General features: G+C 46.9%; 1 protein-coding gene across 2 annotated transcripts in view; it reads left to right on the top strand.

The window, feature by feature from the left end:
- Positions 1–1,735, top strand: part of SV2C (synaptic vesicle glycoprotein 2C) — a 234,603-nt gene extending 232,868 nt beyond the window's left edge. For both annotated transcript variants that reach the window (XM_013063701.2, XM_004766847.3), the window contains exon 13: positions 174–1,735. In XM_013063701.2, coding sequence (XP_012919155.1) covers positions 174–357 — 184 coding nt within the window. In that variant the 3' untranslated portion in view covers positions 358–1,735. The remainder of the gene's footprint in view (positions 1–173) is intronic.
- Positions 1,736–19,733: the final 17,998 nt, after the last annotated feature.

Genomic DNA, 19,733 nt, shown 5'->3' with positions numbered 1-19,733 from the left:
GTACCAACAGCTGAGATTCTCCACCTCCAGACGCATTTCATTACTTGTCTTAATGAGACACAAAACTCTTCAAGAAGGCAATCCTTGGAAAATACTGCCTAGGACATTTGTGTCTAAGGTTGCATCTGGGAAGTCACTTTGTCAACCCTGTCTTGTGTCTCTTCCCCTTGCAGGGCGACAGGCTTTGGCTTTTTGAATGCCCTGTGCAAAGCAGCGGCCGTCCTTGGAAACTTAATATTCGGCTCCCTGGTCAGCTTCACCAAATCGATCCCCATCCTGCTGGCCTCCACTGTGCTGGTGTGTGGAGGACTGGTGGGCCTGCGCCTGCCAGACACACGAACCCAGGTCCTGATGTAATGGGAAACAAGCCATCCGTATACAGCATCTCTTTCTTCTGCCCTGTGTCGACCCTCCGGACTGACTCAAGGCTTCAGATTTTTTCAGATCTCAAAAGGTGGTAAAAGATCGGAACACTAACTCTTACTGTGACTGAAATGTAGATGCGTACTGTCCTGCCCCCTTAGATGTGAGTTTCCAGTGTTTTTCATGCCTTCTTACCTTTCCTAACTGGGATACTCCCAGCTCCCAAGAATCAGTCCGTGGAAGCATTTTTTTTAAGTGTCCTCGTCATCCAGGCCTCCCTAAGATTCTGTTCACTAAAGGCTGAGGAGCCCGGGCTGCTGTAAGAAATAGATCCCGCTTCTGATTTCACATTCACGGGAAATGTAAGTTGGCATATTATTGCATTTGTGCTGAGGAGAGGGATTCTTTTTTTTTTTTTTCCCCAACAGAGTGATATTTCCTGTTTACTTAGAAAAGGACACCCAACAATTCTTGCTGTTACAGCAGGGCCTTTCAAAGAAAACCATGTGGCACCACACGGAGCTGGGTGGAGCTCTTTGAGGCCTGACAGGGAAGGTGGCCTGCTAAAAAGAGAAAGAAAGGCTGGTGAGCAGCAAAGATCTGAGTGAATGACAGAAGCCAGATTTCTGCCCCGTTCCAGTCCTGAAAAATCTGAGGAGGGAGCCGGGCCAGAATGTTAGAAGATCGGAGACAGGTCTTCTGCCTCTGTTTACCACATGCCCCGCCACCACCCTCCCCCTGCTGTCTTCTCCCCACGCTCACCCCAGCTGCCCTTGATCTTGCCAGGGAGCAGATTCCAAGAGAGAAAGCCACTTTCTGAGCCCTGGGTCAGCCTGCCTGACTCTGCCCTTCATCCAAACTGTGTTCAATCTAGAGATGGTCAGTCATCTCTGTTGTTGTAAATTGCCCATGAGGAAGAAAGTACCCCCCCCCCAACGATTTGGAAATGCAAAATGCTACCTTGAGGGTACCACCCTTTGGTGCCCCCACGCCCTAGACACTGGGCTTCCTAGCTGGCAGCGCTGAAGTGGGTCTTCTCCTCTAGTTTCCACTGGTCTGTGCGTTCCCCCGCCGCTGTCTGGCTCTTTGCGGAATCCCAGCCTGCTTAGTCTGAGCAAGGGGCCCTCTGGCAGACAAGGGCAGCGTCTCTGGTGGTTTGGGCTGCTTGCTTTACCTCTGGAATCTGCCTGGGCCTGGAAGACAGAGGTCAGCAGGACATTCCCAGGGGCTGTCAGCTATGTGACCTTCTCACCCCTCGGGCCTGCCCCTCCTCCAGGCTCATCCTTTTTACTCATCTTCTTTGAAATCTGAAGCCTCCTTATAGACTTGCAGCAGTGACCAACAGCCAGGAATAAATCCCATATTAAAACAATAATCCTTTTTTTTTTTTTTTTAAACTCTGTGTTGTAAAAGGGTTATCCTTGTTACTTGTTATAGCCTTTCCAGCAAGCCACAGCCCTGGGGCCCCAGGAAGGGAAAGCCTTTGTTTCCAATAGCCATTCCCTCCAAAGCCCCTTCCTAAGCCTGAAGGCACCCTTCCTCCCTCTCCCCTTCCTAATGGTGCTCCTGGAGCTCCAGAGTAGAGTTCTGACTCTGTGAAATGTTTCTTCCATTAACATAGCCATGGATCGACTACCCTCTTGAAGTCATTCAGGTCTGTAAAGGGGACAGCGTGGTGTGGGAGGCTGGCAGGAGGAGGGTGGTTCCCTGGGAAGGCCAGCTCAGGGCCAAAACAGCAGCAAAACGCCAACCCCAAACCGCAAAGGTGGCAGGAAGAGGGAGAATAAGTCAAGACTCAAAGAGATCTCTCAGCCAGATGCCAGAAAATCAGGGAAAGAAATGGAACCAACTCTCACTTCTGCCTCTGTAATATTACTGGAGAACAAACCTAGCATTCACACAGCCCAGGAAGGTACCCTGTATATTATCCGTCCACGTGGATTCCTTTCCCTCCCTACCCACCCCTTGATTCATCTTCTTATAAAAGGCACATGTAGGAACCCAAGCGGGTCATTTTAGCTGAACACAGCATGTACAATAACCACTACCAAAATAAGATGTGTATGTTCACCAGCCCATTCAGAAGCAAGAGAAATGTGCGTGGATGTCGCTGTCTCTAGTCTTCTTAACTTTCTGGAAGTCAAGTTAATCCAGTAAGCAAAGTTCACGATCATGTCTCACATGTCTGTTGTAGCTCTAAATGTGTAGGAAATCTCCTGAGCTGCTGAGCATAGCAGATGCAGAGTTTTATTGGAACGCTGATTGGGTCAGAATGGGATAAAGGAGCCGAACCCCACTTCGTGAGACCTGACACCATGCATCCCCTTCAAAAGGCCCTTTCTGGGCCTTCCCGTCACCTGATCCAAGCCTCCCGGGTGGCCCAAGAGGGATCTGTTCTAATCTTCTGGACAGTCTGTGGTCACAAGCCTTCTTGGTCACCACCTTTTCCACCTTCCACGCAGTTTTCTCTGCTTCTTTGCATTGTTCCCGTTGCCTTGATTTTCTCTGAGAGAGTTCAGGTTGTTCCCAAAGTATGTGGTCCGGCCTGTCTGGCTTGTTGTGGGGTTAGCTGGATTAAGATAGAGCCCTGCGATTGATTACACAGGAACTCAGCTCTATCCACGGAGCAGCCCGCTGGCGCCGGGACCAGTGACCAGCATCTCGTTTCACCCACAAAAGGAGGAAAATGAGAGTATGTGCCAAAAAGGAAGCCTAGGAAACCATTCCGCTTGCTCCTGTATTTCTGACTCCTGTTCTGGTGAAAATGTCCTCCTAGCTCTTTGGGATCAATTCAGAATGCCAAACCCACTGGTCGGGGATCACCTTAACAGTCAGAGTAGTGACCCTGGGAGAGAAGATAGGGGACTCTAGCTGCCTCTATCCTGAGCATTACCTCCTCTCAGTGCTGGTTTGACAGTTATCATTGTCCGTTCAGGAAAGGGACCCGCCCAGTCACATGTACAGGACCAGAAGACTCTCTGGTCACCATGCTATCACAAAGGCTTTGTCCTGTAGCTGTCCCGACTCCTTCCTCCCTTTTGTTCTTGAAACAGGAAGATGTAGGGCTTCAAAAACTGAGTTTTGAATGGATACCACCTAAGTTGGCAAATGCACCTCCTCTTCAGATCTCACCAAATCAGACTTCAGGTGTGTGCCAAAACCTGCTTTGCTGCTTCTCTGGATGTCCTTAGATATCATGGGAGAGGTGGGGAAAGAATGTAGTGTCAGTGAGAGAGTCCAAGATATTGCTGAGAAGGTTCCAGTGAAGGGCATACTGGAGACTTTCTAAATGCTGGGATCATTTCAGAGTCATTTCGTGGGAATACCTTTTGATTCCCTCTGCCAACCAAAATAGAATATGATAGTCTCCAGTTTTTTCTATTGAATATCAAAGTGGCCTTTATCTGTTTTTCATCTGTTCATGCACTAAAGGCTCTGAAGTCGACAATGTCTGAATTTGGCTTTTCCCTGGTATCGTAGAGAGACAAGTGATTGGTTGTCCTTGGAAAGACAAGTGATTGGTTGAAGGTGCATACTAGCTGTCCATTTGGTTTTCCTTTAACCCCCATGTCATGTTGCACTTAGTCCAGTGACAAGACCTATAGAAACACAAGTTAGTTGGCAAAGACAGAAAGAAATCTATACCATAGGGCACTCTGAAATGAACTATTCATTTCTTACAGTTTTCGGTGTCTGCCAAACAATGTACGTTTTGAGTAAAGTTTTCCTCACAATCTGTATGATGTAGACAAAATTATCAGTGTCTCCTAGACATATGTGTCCCTTTATTGTTCCAGGTATGGAGTGGCAGTCCTCCATGTAATGTTCTCTTGCTCCAAATGTTGACTATTCCTCCTATTAGCAGCATCGCATCAACCAGACACACCATTGCCAGAACTTTCTTGGCTCTTTCTCCAGCCATACCTAGATCTGAGTAATCCCAAGATTTTGAGTTAGAAGGATATGGTTTGCAGATCTGCATTGTTTAAGGCCAGCAAGGCTGGGTGGGGCAAAGCATTTACTCTTGTCCTTCCATGTGATTATTTGGTAGATACTGATGGAGCACTTCCCATGCGCTGGGTTGGGGCAGTGTGCTTCCTGTGGATAGTGAACCATTTGCAGGACTTAAGTGAAGGCAGAGGAAATGAGCGTGAAAGAGAAAACAGCTATAATGGGGTCTCATATAGAAGCCCCTTCCCTATAACACAAAGTGTTGTTTTCCCCAACAGCTGAGAAATTACTCAGACTTGGGACTACCTTTGATGGGAGCAGAAGGCCCCTCAGTTTCTTGGCCTTTTTTGGAGGAACTATAGATTAGTACTTGGAAAAATAAGAGAAATGAAGGCACACATACACCTGCTTTGAATGCCTTGGCTTGAAATCCTCACTAAGGTATTAGTCAAGGAAAGGAAGCAGCAGCAAAGATGGCCCCTTCTTCGTAGAGACATGGACTTTTAAAGTTCTGGAGTTCTTTGCAGGACCTGAGAGGAGAGGCGGGGGCTGGGAAGTCTGGTCCGGTGCAGAGTCAGCCTTCCCCTCAGCTGCAGCCCTGTCCCCTGCCTCAGCTTCCCGGGCTGTTTCCTTTCTGATTCTGAAGATTGGTGACGGCGACGTCCACTGTCTTTGCAGATATGCCGGAGCCTCTTTGCTCCCTCTCCCTTCGGCAGATAAACCACCCAGAAAACAGGTTCTGACCTTAAGTCGCCGAAGGTTTTCACATTTCAGTTCAAAACCAGTGCAGAGTTGTTGCAAAGCGTCTTGCTGCTGCAAGGACCTTTGGGGCTCTGGGGCCTGAGGGGAGACAGAGCAGTGAAAGTAGTGGGTAGTAATCCTCCACCCTCCCCTCTGGGAGCCCCAATTTCCTTTTTCACCCACTGACCCACCCCCTTTTTACCTCCCCCAGGCAGTACAGACTCACTTCCTTTCTTCCCCATCTACTTTTCTTCCTCCTTGCCTCCTCTGGTCACCTCTTGACTCCAGCCGTGTACAGAGGCCTGGCCAAGCTTTCCTGGTGCACTTGGGACCAAAGAGTGCACTCACCCGTGCCTCTGATGGAGGCCCAAAGGATGCAGAAGGTATTGAAATCAGTAGGTGTGGGGGAGTCTAAGCTCCAGACTCTTGGGCTGACACAGCTCCCTGAATCAGGAGAGCTTTCCAACTGCTTCTCCCTCCCATGCTTGATTAGATGGCCACCACTGGCATGGGGTCCAAAAGAGGCCCATGTCTGGGGCAGAAGTCTGAGAGCTTAGTATTGGATTCCCAAAAGAAAGATGAGGCAGCCTGCCGTGAGGCTCTTGGAATTCACTGACCCGTGGGAGGTAGAGGCCCCACTCCAGGCGTGTCAAGGGTCTGCCCAGTGCCGAAGGCTGGGAGCTTTCTATTCCAATTTAAATGCTGACACTGCAGAGACTGCCCCCTCTTGCCAACCCTGCCAGAGTTATGTTCCCCTGAGTACCAAGAGTGCCCAAAACTAGGAGGGGGAAAAAGCAGCCCTTGGCCCTCTGTTCAGACTCCGATAGGGCTCAACACCAACCTAGAAGCCCACCCTAGAAGTAGGTGTGCAGAGTGAATGAGGGAGCCTGCTCACAGGGGCCAGAGGCCTTGAAAGCCAGCGACATGAGGGAGCAGACTCAGACCCGCTCCTTGGAGCCAATCCTTTCAGTCATTTTGTGAGCCAGTTTGGGAAACACAGCCATAACTAAAAATTAATGGTAAATATGTAAAAGCCGTTGCTGTTTAATTATTTCACCGCACGTTAGCAGAATCCATGCCCTCGAGGTGATGGCTGCCTATGGTCTCTGGATGGTAGCGATGCTCTATACCAGCGGGCTAGTGAACACGTCTTCCCAATTCCACAGTCAGTGATGTCACATTCGTAGCTTGGAATCGGCCCAGGTTTGTGGGGAGGTGGGAGCGGTAGGATTTGCACCATGGAAATCTTCCAAGGCTGCCAGTCAGACTTGTAGCCCCAAAGCTCTGAACACTGGATGACCTCCCGCCTCACAGACCCAGGCCACACCAAAGTGAGTCCTGTAGGTTTGTGGGTCAGTGTAGCCCACATGCCCAAGGGAAGGAAAGACTTAGCAAGCTCAACCTCACCTCCTTTCAGTGCACAAAGGGTTTCTTTCTGCATTTGTATCGACTCAAACAGGACCCACTGTGCGGAGAATCCCCCGCTTTCTATGGGTATTGGTCCTTCAGGGAGATGTACAGTCGATTGGCTATTGTATGCTGTTCAAACAAAAACAAACTCTTTGAAGCTATGCAGTGTCTTCCCTCTCACACCCAAGTAGGTGTCCAAGAAGGAAACTCCTTCCTTGCCCTTGACATTCACCAGGCCTCCCTGGATAGAACAGGACAGATTTGCTTAATATCACTTCTACCATTTATAAATGTTAGACATTTATTGTGCTGAATCTAGGTCCTAAGTCAAACAGAAGAAAAAAGAAATGGTCTTTCTTGATATGTGCTTTTGTAACATCTAAGAAGTGGTTATATATCCTCACCCCGACCTGGGAACATACTGAATAGATCATGTGTTCTTCACTGATGTCTAGATGCTGTAAATAAAGTCCTGCAAGAGTGGGTTTTTTTTTTTTTCTTTCCTTTCAGGTAAACCTCCATTTTTGGACACATGCTAAGCCCACCATCTGCTCTCCTTTGCAGTGAGATCTTGGCAGGGGTCCTATCCATGGTTTTGGCATTTGGATGTTTTGTTTTCCTCTGTCTTGTTCCTTTCCTGTTTTCACTGCTCTGTAAGACCTCCTCCTGTGAATGTTCTAGTTACCCCAATTGTACTGTATATATGTGCTGCATGTGTGAACCCCAATAAATTCTGTTTCAGGTTTCTGGAGTTTCCATCTTCCCTACAGCTGGTCCTGTTGTGATCTCATCTTTCTGGTATGCTTCTCTGTGTCTGAGTCCCGATTGCTAAAATGTTTGACCAAGTATGTTTTAACAAATGTCCCAAGACCCATGCGTATCCTTGTGAACGGGCATGCTCTGTGTGGGATGACTCGTGTACAGCATAAATCTATCAATGTGGAAGTGTGCGTACATTTACTTACCAGATACCTAACATTCATGTAACAGCTGCAAAGATAATTAATGTACATTGGATTATTAATAAAAGAGCATTTTTTGCTCCATTATATTCAAATAAAGGTTGTTGCATGACTGGCTTCCCTTCCAAGCATGAATTGACCCTTTAAAAATAAGGACTTTCTTTTCTATGCTTGGGCATCCAGAAAACCTGTTTCCTTTGAGATGGGCTTATTTGAATTGCTTCTGTAGGCTGGGATCCTGGGTGCTGAGGTATTGTTGATGTTTCAGGAACACTTTCTGATCGTTAGCCAGGACTATTGGGAAGCAAGCGTTTGTGGAGGAGTTGGTGGCAGAGCACATGTCTGTGTGCTTTTGCTCTAGAACAGGAATAGCAAACAGATTTTTATCTAGCCTATTAACTCACTTGTCTGATAGCGGCTTCTCAGAATGTTAGTCTGAGAAGCACGATGAGAAAAGGGGATATATTTTGTAGCGTTGCCCTTGAAGGCAGAAACAAGGAGTGCCTGCCATGGATTTCCTAATCCCAAAGGAATACCCTTGTCTGCATGTAACAGAATATCTATATAATAAATATCCATAGTAATAAAGGGAATTGTTATTTCACGTAACAAAGGACAATTCCAAGGTTAGTTAGGACATAGCTGGGTGATATCCCCAAAGACCCAGGTTCTTTTCACCTTTCACATTAGCCATCTACATTAGCCAGACTTGCCATCATCCCCTCAGGGGCATGAGAGAGCACTTAGCAAGTCAAAACATTGGATCTTCACACAAAAATATGAGGACCAGAAGGCAGACTATGCCCTCGTTAGGACCCTCTTTAAGATCTTGGAGAACATTCTCAGAATCCTTCAGCAGACTTCCTTTTACATCTCACTGACGGGATTTGCATCATTTGCCTATTCCATAGCCAGTCACTAGTAGGGGAAGGTAATTACCATATCTGGCTTTGAGTGACCAATATCCGTCTCCCTCTAGAGAGCTCCGAAGGAGTGCCCTCTCCCCTAAAACACATGGCTTCTGACTACCTGAATTAAACTGAAGTTTAATGAGCAAGAGAAAAGGAAGGTAACCATTGAGTAGGCAAGCAATGGTGGGCCATGACTTCCAGAACTGGGTTATGTAACACTGTTGCCATACTCAGCTAATTATAGTTATACTTAAAGTAATTGCAACTAAGAATCAGTTCCTCAGTCATACCTAGCCACATTTCAAGATGCTCTGTTGCCACATATGGTGGGCTAGTGGCTACCACAGATGTAGAACATTTTACCATCACCAGAGGTTCTGTTGGATAACATTCCCCTAGAGATTATGCACTCACTTCCCTCTGCAGGGTCAGAATGTCTGAGACGGCAAAGGGTCTGTTATCTATATTAGTTTGCTATGGTTGCCCTAACAAAGTACCACCGAGGGGCTCAGGCTTATTTTGTTACCATTCTAGAGGCTTGAAGTTCAACATCAAGATGGAAAAAGAGGGGTGGGGGGTGACTGGGTGGCTCAGTGGGTTAAGCCTCTGCCTTCGGCTCACGTCATGATCCCAGGGTTCTGGGATCGAGCCCCAAGTCGGGCTCTCTGCTCAGTGGGGAGCCTGCTTCCCCCTACCCCACTGCCTGCAGTGGCTCACTGCCTACTTGTGATCTCTCACGCTCACTCGCTCTCTCTCTGTCAAATAAATAAAATCTCAAAAAAAAAAAAAAAAGGTGGAAAAGGGGCCCTTTTCTTTGGAGGCCCTCCTCCTTGATTCTAGATGTACTTCTTCTCTCCATGTTGTCCCATGGTGTTCTCTTGGTAGACGTCTGTGTCTTAATCTCCTATTTGAATAAGAGCACCTTGGATTAGGACCCATACTAGTAATAACATTTTAGGCTAATTACCTCTCCAAGGGCCTTATCTCCATACGCAGTCACATTCTGAGGTTCTGAGGGTTAAGACTTCAACATAAGAATTTCAGGGGGACACAGTTCAGCCCAGAATATTATCCCAAATGCTACATATTTTATTGTATGTATATACTGTGTGTAGAATTGTGTGTGTATTGTGTCCAGAATGGGATAGAATTTGCCTGTGGTCACATGGGAGAGAAGCAAGAGGTATACTGTATGCGTTCACTCCTGGGTGTGCTGCTCATTCAGAGGGGGACATGAAGAGAGACAGGGGAATAACCCTTGGGTCCAGCACTCCTAAGCCAGAAGCGGAGAACTCTAGAGGATACCACCGGGCAGGCTGGCCAGCCCCTGAGGCCTGTGTCAGTTGTTCTTAAACCAGTGACTCTTTGCCCCCCTCAGGCTCTCTGCTGACTAGTATTCCACATGAGACCTGCTCTGTCCATACAGTAACTTTCTCTAATCCCAGGGTCAGCGGTATGGCGTTCCCCACACCACCACAGCCTCTGAACAAGGCAGCCCCTCTCGGGCCTCGCCTGGCGGGGCGTCCTCTGATTGGGACCAGCTCGTGCGCTGGTTGGCTGCCCGGGCAGCCGGGGGCGGGGCGCTCCCGGAGCGGGAGTCGGGAGTCTGCAAGGTCTCAATGCCGCAGTCCCTTTGTTCCGCGGGGAGAACCGACGCAGCGTCGTCTCCTGTAATTTGCAGTCCGAACACCAGGTGGAGAAGTGAAAACCATAAAGAAGACAAGTTCTTGAAGGCAAGGCAGGCTCCCGCCCCGCAGCGCGGCAACTGCCTTGGGCCAGAATGCAGGGCGGTGTCGTCTGGGAGCCCCAAGGACGCAGTAAGCCCCACCCCTGACTCCAAGGGCACCAGCGGCCATCTGCCGGCAGCCCTGTTTCTGTGCTCCCTGCTCCACTCCCCTCCCCTCGCCCCCCACCACGACCCAAAGGGCGGCGGAATAGACCCTATGTACTGCAGTTACACTCCCTCCCAGCTGCTCACACCTGAATCCTTGCTCCGGAGAGAGCATCTAAAAATTCTCTGTGGACTGAAAAGGCCAATGAAGTCAACCAGCAAACTCCATTTCTGCTGAACGGGAAGCTACTGCACATTGCAAAAAGCGAGGCAATTTTTAAGTTTCCCCTACCCTTCTGGCCTCTGAAAACATCGGACGTGTCCCACTGCAGGGGCAGGCCGGGGCTTTGTTTTGTGTGCTATTGCACCCTAGACTAGAGGGATACCCAAATCCCTTAGAGGACGTCTGTAGCACCATCCATCGAAAGTTCTGGAAGCTGGGGCTTTTCCAGACCTCGGAGTCCCATTTCTCCATCCACAGAGAGGACTGGAGAACCTTCCAATGGAGGAGGCAGAATACTGCTGCTGCTAAGAGTTTGAGTTTGAGCAACGTGAGTTCCAGGTTTGGGGGTTTCTCCTTGAGAAGACTATAATAAAAAAAAGTTAGCTACCAAAGTAACTATTTAGAATGAGAAAAGAAGCTCTCAGAATTTCTAAAAGTTGACGTATATCACAGACCATAGCAACATTCCAGAAAAATAACACACTATTATAATTAACTGCCTGACACATCTATTTTCTTTTTCTGTATTATTTGGCTGCATAGTCTCTGCTTACCTCTTCATATAGTAACAGCTTTGTGATATCATTGTCTAGACAGGGAATAGAAAGATACAAATTAGTTTTGATTATTAATGGTTTTGGGGGGGGGGTTGTTTGTTTGTTTTGGTGGGTGGAGGGGGAAGTTACTTGTTTCTTCTCCATTTCCCACATACATCCTGTGCTAAGGACAGAGACCACATTCACGTTTGCCGTCCAGCCTCTGGCCCTGTGTGTACAAGTCACAAGGCCAAGTGAGTGGGCACCGTGGGCAGCAGGAATATTCCCAGAAACCCTTCCTTCAGAGAGACGGCCAGCAATACTTAATAATCACAGAAGTGATTGTGAGCTACTTCAGTGCATGTCACCGAACTCAAACTAAGTATCTACCCAGCTCAAATTCCTCTCAGCCAGCTTTCCAAACTGCCTACCTCCACCCAACACCAGGGCAAATTTGAGGAAGAGATGGTAGCAAGAAATGGTAGTTTCAACGGAAGGAAACCAGCTATTAAGTTCTTCTTTAGTTTTGTAATATTGTAAAGAACGTATGACCATTTGAATACACTGTTAGGGCCCTCCAGTGCCTCTAAGGGATGAGTGCAAACGGGGGCCTTGGGGTTTATGCTTCATTAGCTTTGTAGTAAGCACTCTTCTGAGTTTTGAAGTCACACAGATGTGGATTTGAATCCTGACTCTGCCACTTAGCTAGCTGTGAGGGCATGGAGGAAGCCAAACTTGGTCTTTCTGTGGGCTCCTTTCTAGAACTATACACTAGAAGTGATGCTGATTGGTATTTTCCTGGGATTTTTAGAGACTGAGAAAATGTGTATAAAAAGCTTAGCAAAGCAGTTGACACAAGTCCTCAGGACATGGCAGTCAGTATGATAAGCCAGATTGGCTCAATTCTGCTCTTGGAGGCAGCTCTGCACTTCCCTTCAGACTGAGGATGCTGAGGTGCTCTGGTAACAGGAGCCAGATCCTCCTGGAGTCCCACTGTTGTCTGGCTCTCACAAAGCTTCTATAGGATCTGTCGACTAGTTTCTACTGTCCCAGGCAGGCCTGACGGGTACCTGGGCCTCTCCTGATCCTGGCCACAGCTCCAGGTGATTTCCCTACAATTCCCAACTCAGCTCAGCTCCACAGCAGGGACCCCTGACAGCCGGAAAAAGTAGGGAAAAGTGGCGGCATCCATTCCGGGATGCCAGGACCTCCCCAACTCCAGCGTCCCTAAGAAGACTGTGTAAACTTGGCACTTCTCCTCAAGAGTTCCCTCTTCCCCCGGTGGCTGGGGCTTTGCCACTCAGCCTGCTGCAGACACAGGATGTTGTCCGAGTTTTTCCCAGGTACAGCTGCTGTGAATAGAGCCCAAAGGAGACTTGCTTCTTCAGGGCTAAGGCAAAGGCCAAAGAGCAACTGTTCACAGTAGGCCAAGCTCATACAACAGTGGAGGAGGAAATGAATAATTTACAGGGAGGAACAAGAGCCACGTTAAGGGATGCCTGCACACAAGAAGGCACAATGAGAAGCCAGGATGACACAGGTCTGGAGCCTGACACAACACAGTCCCATAGGGGACCCTCTGGAGGTGTATTGGGGGCACAGAACGAGCATGAGTTAGGAGCTTTGTCTCTAGACTAGGTCAAACCTGAATTCAAGCCCTAGCTTCTCCACTAGTAAGCTGTGTGATCCAGGGCAAGTTTATTAACCTCTCTGAGTCTCAGTGTCTCATCGATAAGAGAGAGATACTTGAATTGTTCATTAAAAGGACTAAATGATACAACACAAGTGCTTAGCACATTGTCTTAATGATGTCTTTTGATGCACAGAAGTTCCTAATTTTAATCTACTCTAATTTCTCAGCCTTTCCATTATAAGTTATGCTTTGAAGACCATATAAAAAATCTTTGTTCTACCCCAGTGTCATGAAGACATTCTCCTCACCTAGCTGCTTTATTGTTTTTCATCTCACATTTCGCTCTACTTTTAAGCTGGAATTCATTTTGGGTTACCTTCAGTATCGATCAGAAGACCAAAAGACACCATTAGTAGAGTAGAAGCACAAGCTGCAGGGTTAGAGAGGGTGTTGGCACTTTGAATAACCAACAAAGAACTTTCATCCAGAATAGATGAAGAACTCCTACAAATCAATATAATAAAGACAGATGACTCAATAGAAAAGGAGCAGAGGCTTAAATGGAAACTGGAAAAAAGATGTCCAGAAGAAAATGGCCATGGAACATATGAAAAGAAGGAGTTCCTGGCTGGCTCAGTAGGTGGAGCATGTGATTCTTGATTTTGGGGTCATGAGTTCAAGACCTACGCAGGACATAGAGCTTTCCTTAAAAAAAAAAAGAAAAGAAAAAAAAGAATCTCATGAGTCATCAGGACAATGCAAATCAAAATCCATGTTACATGTTTTAATACCATAAAATATCCCCTGCCCCCAGAATGGCTAAAATTTAGAAGACTGATAATACCAAGTGTTGACAAGCACCTCTCATCACAGAACTGCCACTTACTGCTGGGAAGGTAAATTGATATGACCATTTGAAAATGGTACAGAATTCCTCTCCTTGGTATATATGCTCAGTAGAAAGGTTTCCATACATGCATCAAAGACGTGCAGCATAATGTTTGTAGCAGCCAATGCCAAATATGGGACAGGCTAGGGAATTGCTGCCATTGTATCCCCAGGGCCCTGGACCATGACTTATACATAGTAGGCACACAATTAATATTTGTTAAATGAGGGACACCTTGGTGGTGCCATCAGTTAGGAAGACCCTTCCACCTTGCTTTCTCACGTCAGTTTTCCCCAGATACAGACTCAGAGAGAGATTCCCATAAAGGATATATATTAGTGAGTGCTTTGGGGAATAACACCCATAAAGGAGTGAAGAAAGCATCCCTGGGCAGCAGGAAAGTTAACTGTGACAGAACGGCGCCAGAGGTCTCCGCTGATCCCATGGGGCTCTGCTTATGGGACAGCTTTCAGAATTGCCCCAAACTGAGGCAAAGGGGGTGGGGCCTTTCCTTTGTACCTCTACCAACGACCTGTGGTGTGAAGCCATCTGAGGCAGGGGGAAACCTTGGGAGAAGCAACTCCCTTTGACAAGAGAAAGAGGGGAGGGATTCAGCTGGGAGCCTTGGGCAGGCAGCAGTCAGGGCCTCTGGGGAGCAAGTGCACTGGTCTCAAAGCAGGATCTGGGCTGTGCGTCACAGCACACACTGCACCCCCTCATTTCTCACAGGTAAGAAATGATCCAATTGCAGCCTTACCTACCCCAGGAAGCCTACCCTGACTTCATCTACTGCCCCCTCCCCAGCAGCTGAGCTTCCATAATCTCCAGGGTTCACTCCTTTGTGTGTCTGCCTCCTCCAGTAAACTAAAAGTGCTGGAGGGAGGAACTAATTTCATTTACCTCTGTCTCCCTAACACACTTAACTTGATGCCTAGCTTGACTGGAGACATACATTCGAAATTTGACTCTATATAATAAAACTAAATCTACAGCTGTCTCTATTTTTTAAAATATTTTACTTATTTTGAGAGTGTGTGTGTATGGGTCTGTATTTGTATCTGTGCATGTGTGTGTAAGCAGGGGGAAGGACAGAGGCAGAGGAAGAGAGAGACTCTCAAGCAGGCTCCACACCGAGCACAGAGCCCCACACAGAGCTTGATCTCAAGACCCTGAGATCATGACCTGAGACAAAATCAAGAGTCGGACGTTTAACCAACTGAGCCACCCAGGCATCCCAGGTGCCTCTATTTTTCCATATAGATAGTGTAGCGTAATAGATAAGAGCATGAATGTTGGAACCAAGTTTTGTGGATCCATTTCCTGGCTTTGTCACTTTTAGCTGGATGACCTCAGACAAGTTGCTTAACTGCTCTGTGCTCAGTGTTTCATCAATAAAAACAGAAAAATGGTAACTACCTCTTAGGCTTGTTGAGTCAATGTGCAACGCTTAGAGCAGTGCCAGACACATGGTAAGCTTGCAATAAACGTGAGCAATTATTACCAAAGGCATGCCTATCCTTAGCAATTCCATTTACATTGTCAGGAAATGACTGAGTCGAAAAAAGGCCTTGCAAGTCTTGGATCTCATCAAGAACTCCTAGAGAGATTTTTGGCCTGCATTTCCATTGCTACCTTTTTTCATTGTCACACACTGGGAAGTCGTGTACCAGACATCCCAGAGCAATGACTCCAGGTAGTGAGCCGCTGACTTTCTTCAGCATGTGGGAGTCAGACAGCATTTGCATGCGGAGGCAACAGACATCAGCTCCACATTGATAATGGCACAGCCACAGCCATCACTTCCTGCTGACATTCTGACACCAGGTTCCAGTTGTATGGAATGAAGGATACATGTCATCCCTTTTGTCTTGAGCTATTTTGGGGGTGGTTTGCTGGAAAAGATGCAGCAATCAAACAACCACAAACATGCTGTCCTGAGTGCCTACTTCCCCGCTCTGCCCTCCATGCCTGCAGTTCTTCTTGAAGGGCCCTAGATCTATGGAGATTTTCTCTCCATACACCATTGCCTACCTGACTGCTACCCTCATTCTCTAGAAGAAATAAGGGGAAGGAAGGGGAGAAGAAAGATTGGGGTTATAAAAAAGGGAGGGGGGATTTTCCCAAGAGGGAAAGTCCAACATATTCCCCTCCTTCTTCCTAAGGCCCAAGATAATGTCATGGTCCTGTTGAGCTTCTAATGAACCCAGCAACCATGTTTTGTAGTTCTCATTTTTCCCTTGTGAAACCCTTCATTCAAGTTGGCTCGAAAAATGATATCCAGATGGGCTGCAGACATTCAGTAATCCCAAATTGCTGATCATTACAAGTTTATTAATCCACTTAAAAAAAATAAATACCAAGGAACCACTCGACACCAGAAATCACTGTAGTCACCAATAACAAATAAGACAGATGTGGTCCTCCCTGTTTTTGAGAACCTACATTACAATGGGGAAGACAGACAATAAGGAAACAAATTAGTGAAGATGGTCTATAGGACTGATACACAAAATACAAAGCAGGATTCTACACCTCGTACCCTCCATCACTGGGTATGAGCTACTTCAGAACAGCTGGCCAGGAAAGCCCACCTCTGAGGCGGTGACCATTGACCGGAAGAACAAGAAGACATCTCCAAAGCTCGGTCTGGGCTAGAGTGTGTTTAGCTATGAAACTCTCCAAGCAAGGTAAATCCTTCTTCCCAAAGGAAACAGCTACAGAATCAGCTGCTGGGCTGTATCAGGAAGGGAGTGGTGGCTGTGGCAGCAAAGAGAACTTGCTGCTCTCCTCCAAGCTCATCTTGAGTCAGCAGCTTATGGCTCTAATGGGCTCCATTAGGGCTACTCCAAGTTTTCCATCCCAGACGCCCAATCTGTCCATCGTACAGATACCAGAATTGTGACCAAAGCCATGTGGTGTTTGCATAGCTCTAGTTGTGGAGCAAGGAGACCATGTCTCTGTAGACTTTGCTTGTGGAAGCCTGCAGTGCCTGCAGAACAGCCTTGTCCCTTTCACGGCTATTGTAGATGGATCGTACTTCGTGGGTGCTAAACCTCAGCTTAAAAAAAAAATCTCACATTACCCAACAACCGGAAAAAATCGAAAGAACCAGCAACCCCGCCCAAAAAGAAAGCTTATGGGACAATAGATTTTTTGTATCCCTCCAGATTCTCTTTTCAAATTTGTTAACGTGCAGGAATATATTTTCCACAATTTTGATCAGCATCGATACACAGGTTTGTACCTTGTTTTTTTCTACTTAACATTTTTCACACAATATATTTCCCCTCAGTAAGATTGTTCCCAAGTGTCATCTTAACAGCTTAGGCGAATCTATGTGTGTTGAATTTCATCATTTGTTTATGTTTGCTTGTTTTCATTACCTTTTTGAAGACTGAGATTATTTGAAATGTGTGTGTGTAATACAAGGTCCTGGGAAGGACATGAGGTAGACTTGGTTTTTCTTTTCTTTTTCTTTTTTTTCCCTCTCCTTCTCTTTTGCTTTGTGAAAATAGTCTAGAGTGAAGTGACCAAGTCAATGGGTGTAAACAGTTCTACGGCTCTCGTTAAATTTACTAGACAGCTCTTGGGAAAGGTGGAGCCGGTTTACCGCACCGGCCAACAGTGGGTATGTGCCTCTTAGATCTGCTTCTCAACGGGTCTTTGTCGATATAAAGAGATAAAAGTGTTGCAAACAATTTGAAGGAATTCCTTGTTTTATAGAAATAAAATCTCAAAGCATTCCTTTAAAGCCACTAGTGGTTATATAACCTTAATTTAACCTTAGCCTTGGTACTCCATAAACGGACCACTCTATGCACCTGCCACAGGCCTTTGTCTTTACTTCTCCCTCCTCTGAAACCCTCTTTCCAGAAAGTCGCATGGCATGCTTGTTTAATTCAGTCAGGGAAGGAGAGCCCTTCTGTCCTCACCCCATCTAAAATGCCACTTTGCCCCTGTCACTCTCTCTCCTCTTACCTTGGACAGTCCTTCCCATTGCCTGAAACATGTGCCTTTTTTTGTTTCTATCGATAGTATCTATGTCTCTCTTCCAGAATGTACATTTCATGAGACCAGAGACTTGGTGTCTTCTATCTGCTTCTATGTTCCCAGTGCCTAGGAGATGCCTCATGAATAGTAAATATTCCGTAACTATTGCTGAATGAACGAGGGAGTGAATGAACGAAGTGTCTGATTCCATCGTCAGTCTTGGCATTCTGATGAGTAGGAGCCGGAAACATGTATGAGGCTCGCTGGTAAATCTAAGAGTTTGCTGGTCATGAGTTCCTAACTTGAATGAAACTGCTGCATCCTCTTGTCCCAAGAAGGTACTCTGACAGAACCTACTGTATAATTTCTAAGGGTTCTGCCTGCCTAAAGTTCGTAGTGGGTCCAGAAATCTCAACTGGAGAACTAGTGCTCCACCAACTACAGTGAAACCCGGAAATCATCAACTGGCAGGCCTACAAACCTGCTTGTTTTAGTTGGGCTCGTAAAAGATTAACTGGCACAAGGTTTTTTCAAAGTTTTGTATCGGTTGCTTCGTAATTTAAAAAAAAAAAAAAATCTGAAAATTTCTTCCGGAAACCAATCCATATTTCTCAATTTTCTTGGAAATTCAAAAGACCTGGCAGCCCTCAGCCCACATTCCTAACTGAAGATAAGCAATCACGGCCCCGGGTGACGTCTGTCCCCACGGATCCCCTTGCTTCTCTGGTTTAGAAACTGAGTGTTCATGACCATTTATTACTGGGTTCAGACTGTTGTTTTCTTAAACCTGAGTTGAGGGGAAAGCAAAACAGACCTCTGCCTCTATTTTTCTCAAGCCAGGTCCAATCACGTATTTATGTTACATGCCTTGCCACTTCAGGAATTTGACTTGGGACCCCTTACCTAACTCAACCATGAATCATAAGTTGTGGAAACTCAGACCCAAAATGGTTAAGAAACTTGCCCAAGATTACATGGGGCCTGACTTAAACTCAGGTTTCCTAAATCAGTGCTCTTACCCGTGTACCGTCCTCTTGACTGAATAAAGAGCTGAGAAACATACCGTGTCGTTAGAAACCATGGGTGCCTGCAAATCTGTCAGAATTGGCTAAGTTTCTCAAGGCCATCTCTGTACACCCACCAAAGGCTCAGACACATCTGAGCAACGCTTGACCTAGTGAACGAACAAATGAATGACTCAGTTTTCAAATTAGAGTTGAAGCTGGGGAAAATTAAGATTCATTTAAAAGCCGCATTTCACTAAGAATTGAAGGTGTGATTTTTAATTCTGACCACTTCTTTTTCTTTTCTTTTTCTTTTTTAGAGGAGAAAGAAGTTTATTAATGCACTGCAGGGGAACAGCAGGCAGGATGGCAAAGGAGAGATGTGCACCACAAGGCAGTGATGAGGGGGCACAGTTATATGGCAGAGCAAGGGAGTATGGAGACATGTGGAATTTTCCTTTTTGGTAACTGTGCCTGGTCACAAGTAGCCTGTGGGTCAGTTAGAGCCTGCGGCTTAACGAGCCTGTTTGTGTTGAGCCTGGTGGTTGGTTGCTGGGGGCCCTTTTAACCTTCCTCAGATTTCCATTGCTCAAGCGTGCTGCCTAAAAGCGGTGTCTGCATCTCCACTCCCCTCACCCCCATCCCAGAGCTGCGGTGACAAATCTCTGGCATTCGGGCAGAGGTCTCGTCTTCAGGAGCAGCTTCATGCTGGCCAGAGGTGGGGGTGCACTGTCCCTCCCTAACCTTGGTCCATCAGGTGTTCTGTCCTGTTACCGACCAGAGCATGGTATTGTATGAATGTGCCGGCGGGCCCTTTGAATGAAATTCCTTGGTGGCCAGGCCCATGGGATTTAGGGGGAGGGGACCCTCTCTGGTATGGGCTGGAATCCTTGCAGAGTCATCAGTCCTATACGGAATTGTTGGGTTCACTCAGACACGTGGGATGGTATTTTGCCCTTAAATCAAGGTTGCGGCTAGATGGGCAGGAACAAAGGAGAAAGGAGAGGGGGCTGAAAGAAGCAAGGTAGCTGAGAGTCAGCCAGCAACAGGAAGGGCCCCCAATGAGTCTGCAACATGTGCAGATTCGCCCCAATGAGTTGCTGCTGTCAGTTGTGCTGCGCACTAGAAACGGAAGAGGCCTCAGGGGGAACAGAGTGGGAGAGGAGAGGAAAGGGGTCCTTTGCCCTCATCTGCATGAGCAGTCCTGCTCTTTACTCTCAGAACTTCAGATCACACTGAAGTGTCTGAGGACTACTAGGCTCAAGGTCAGAAAATAGAAAGGGGAGGGA

Source organism: Mustela putorius, unplaced genomic scaffold, assembly GCF_011764305.1.
Source record: "Mustela putorius furo isolate JIRA1106 unplaced genomic scaffold, ASM1176430v1.1 tig00537350_pilon_pilon_pilon, whole genome shotgun sequence".
NCBI lineage: Eukaryota > Metazoa > Chordata > Mammalia > Carnivora > Mustelidae > Mustela > Mustela putorius.
This window is presented reverse-complemented; position numbering and strand designations above follow the sequence as displayed.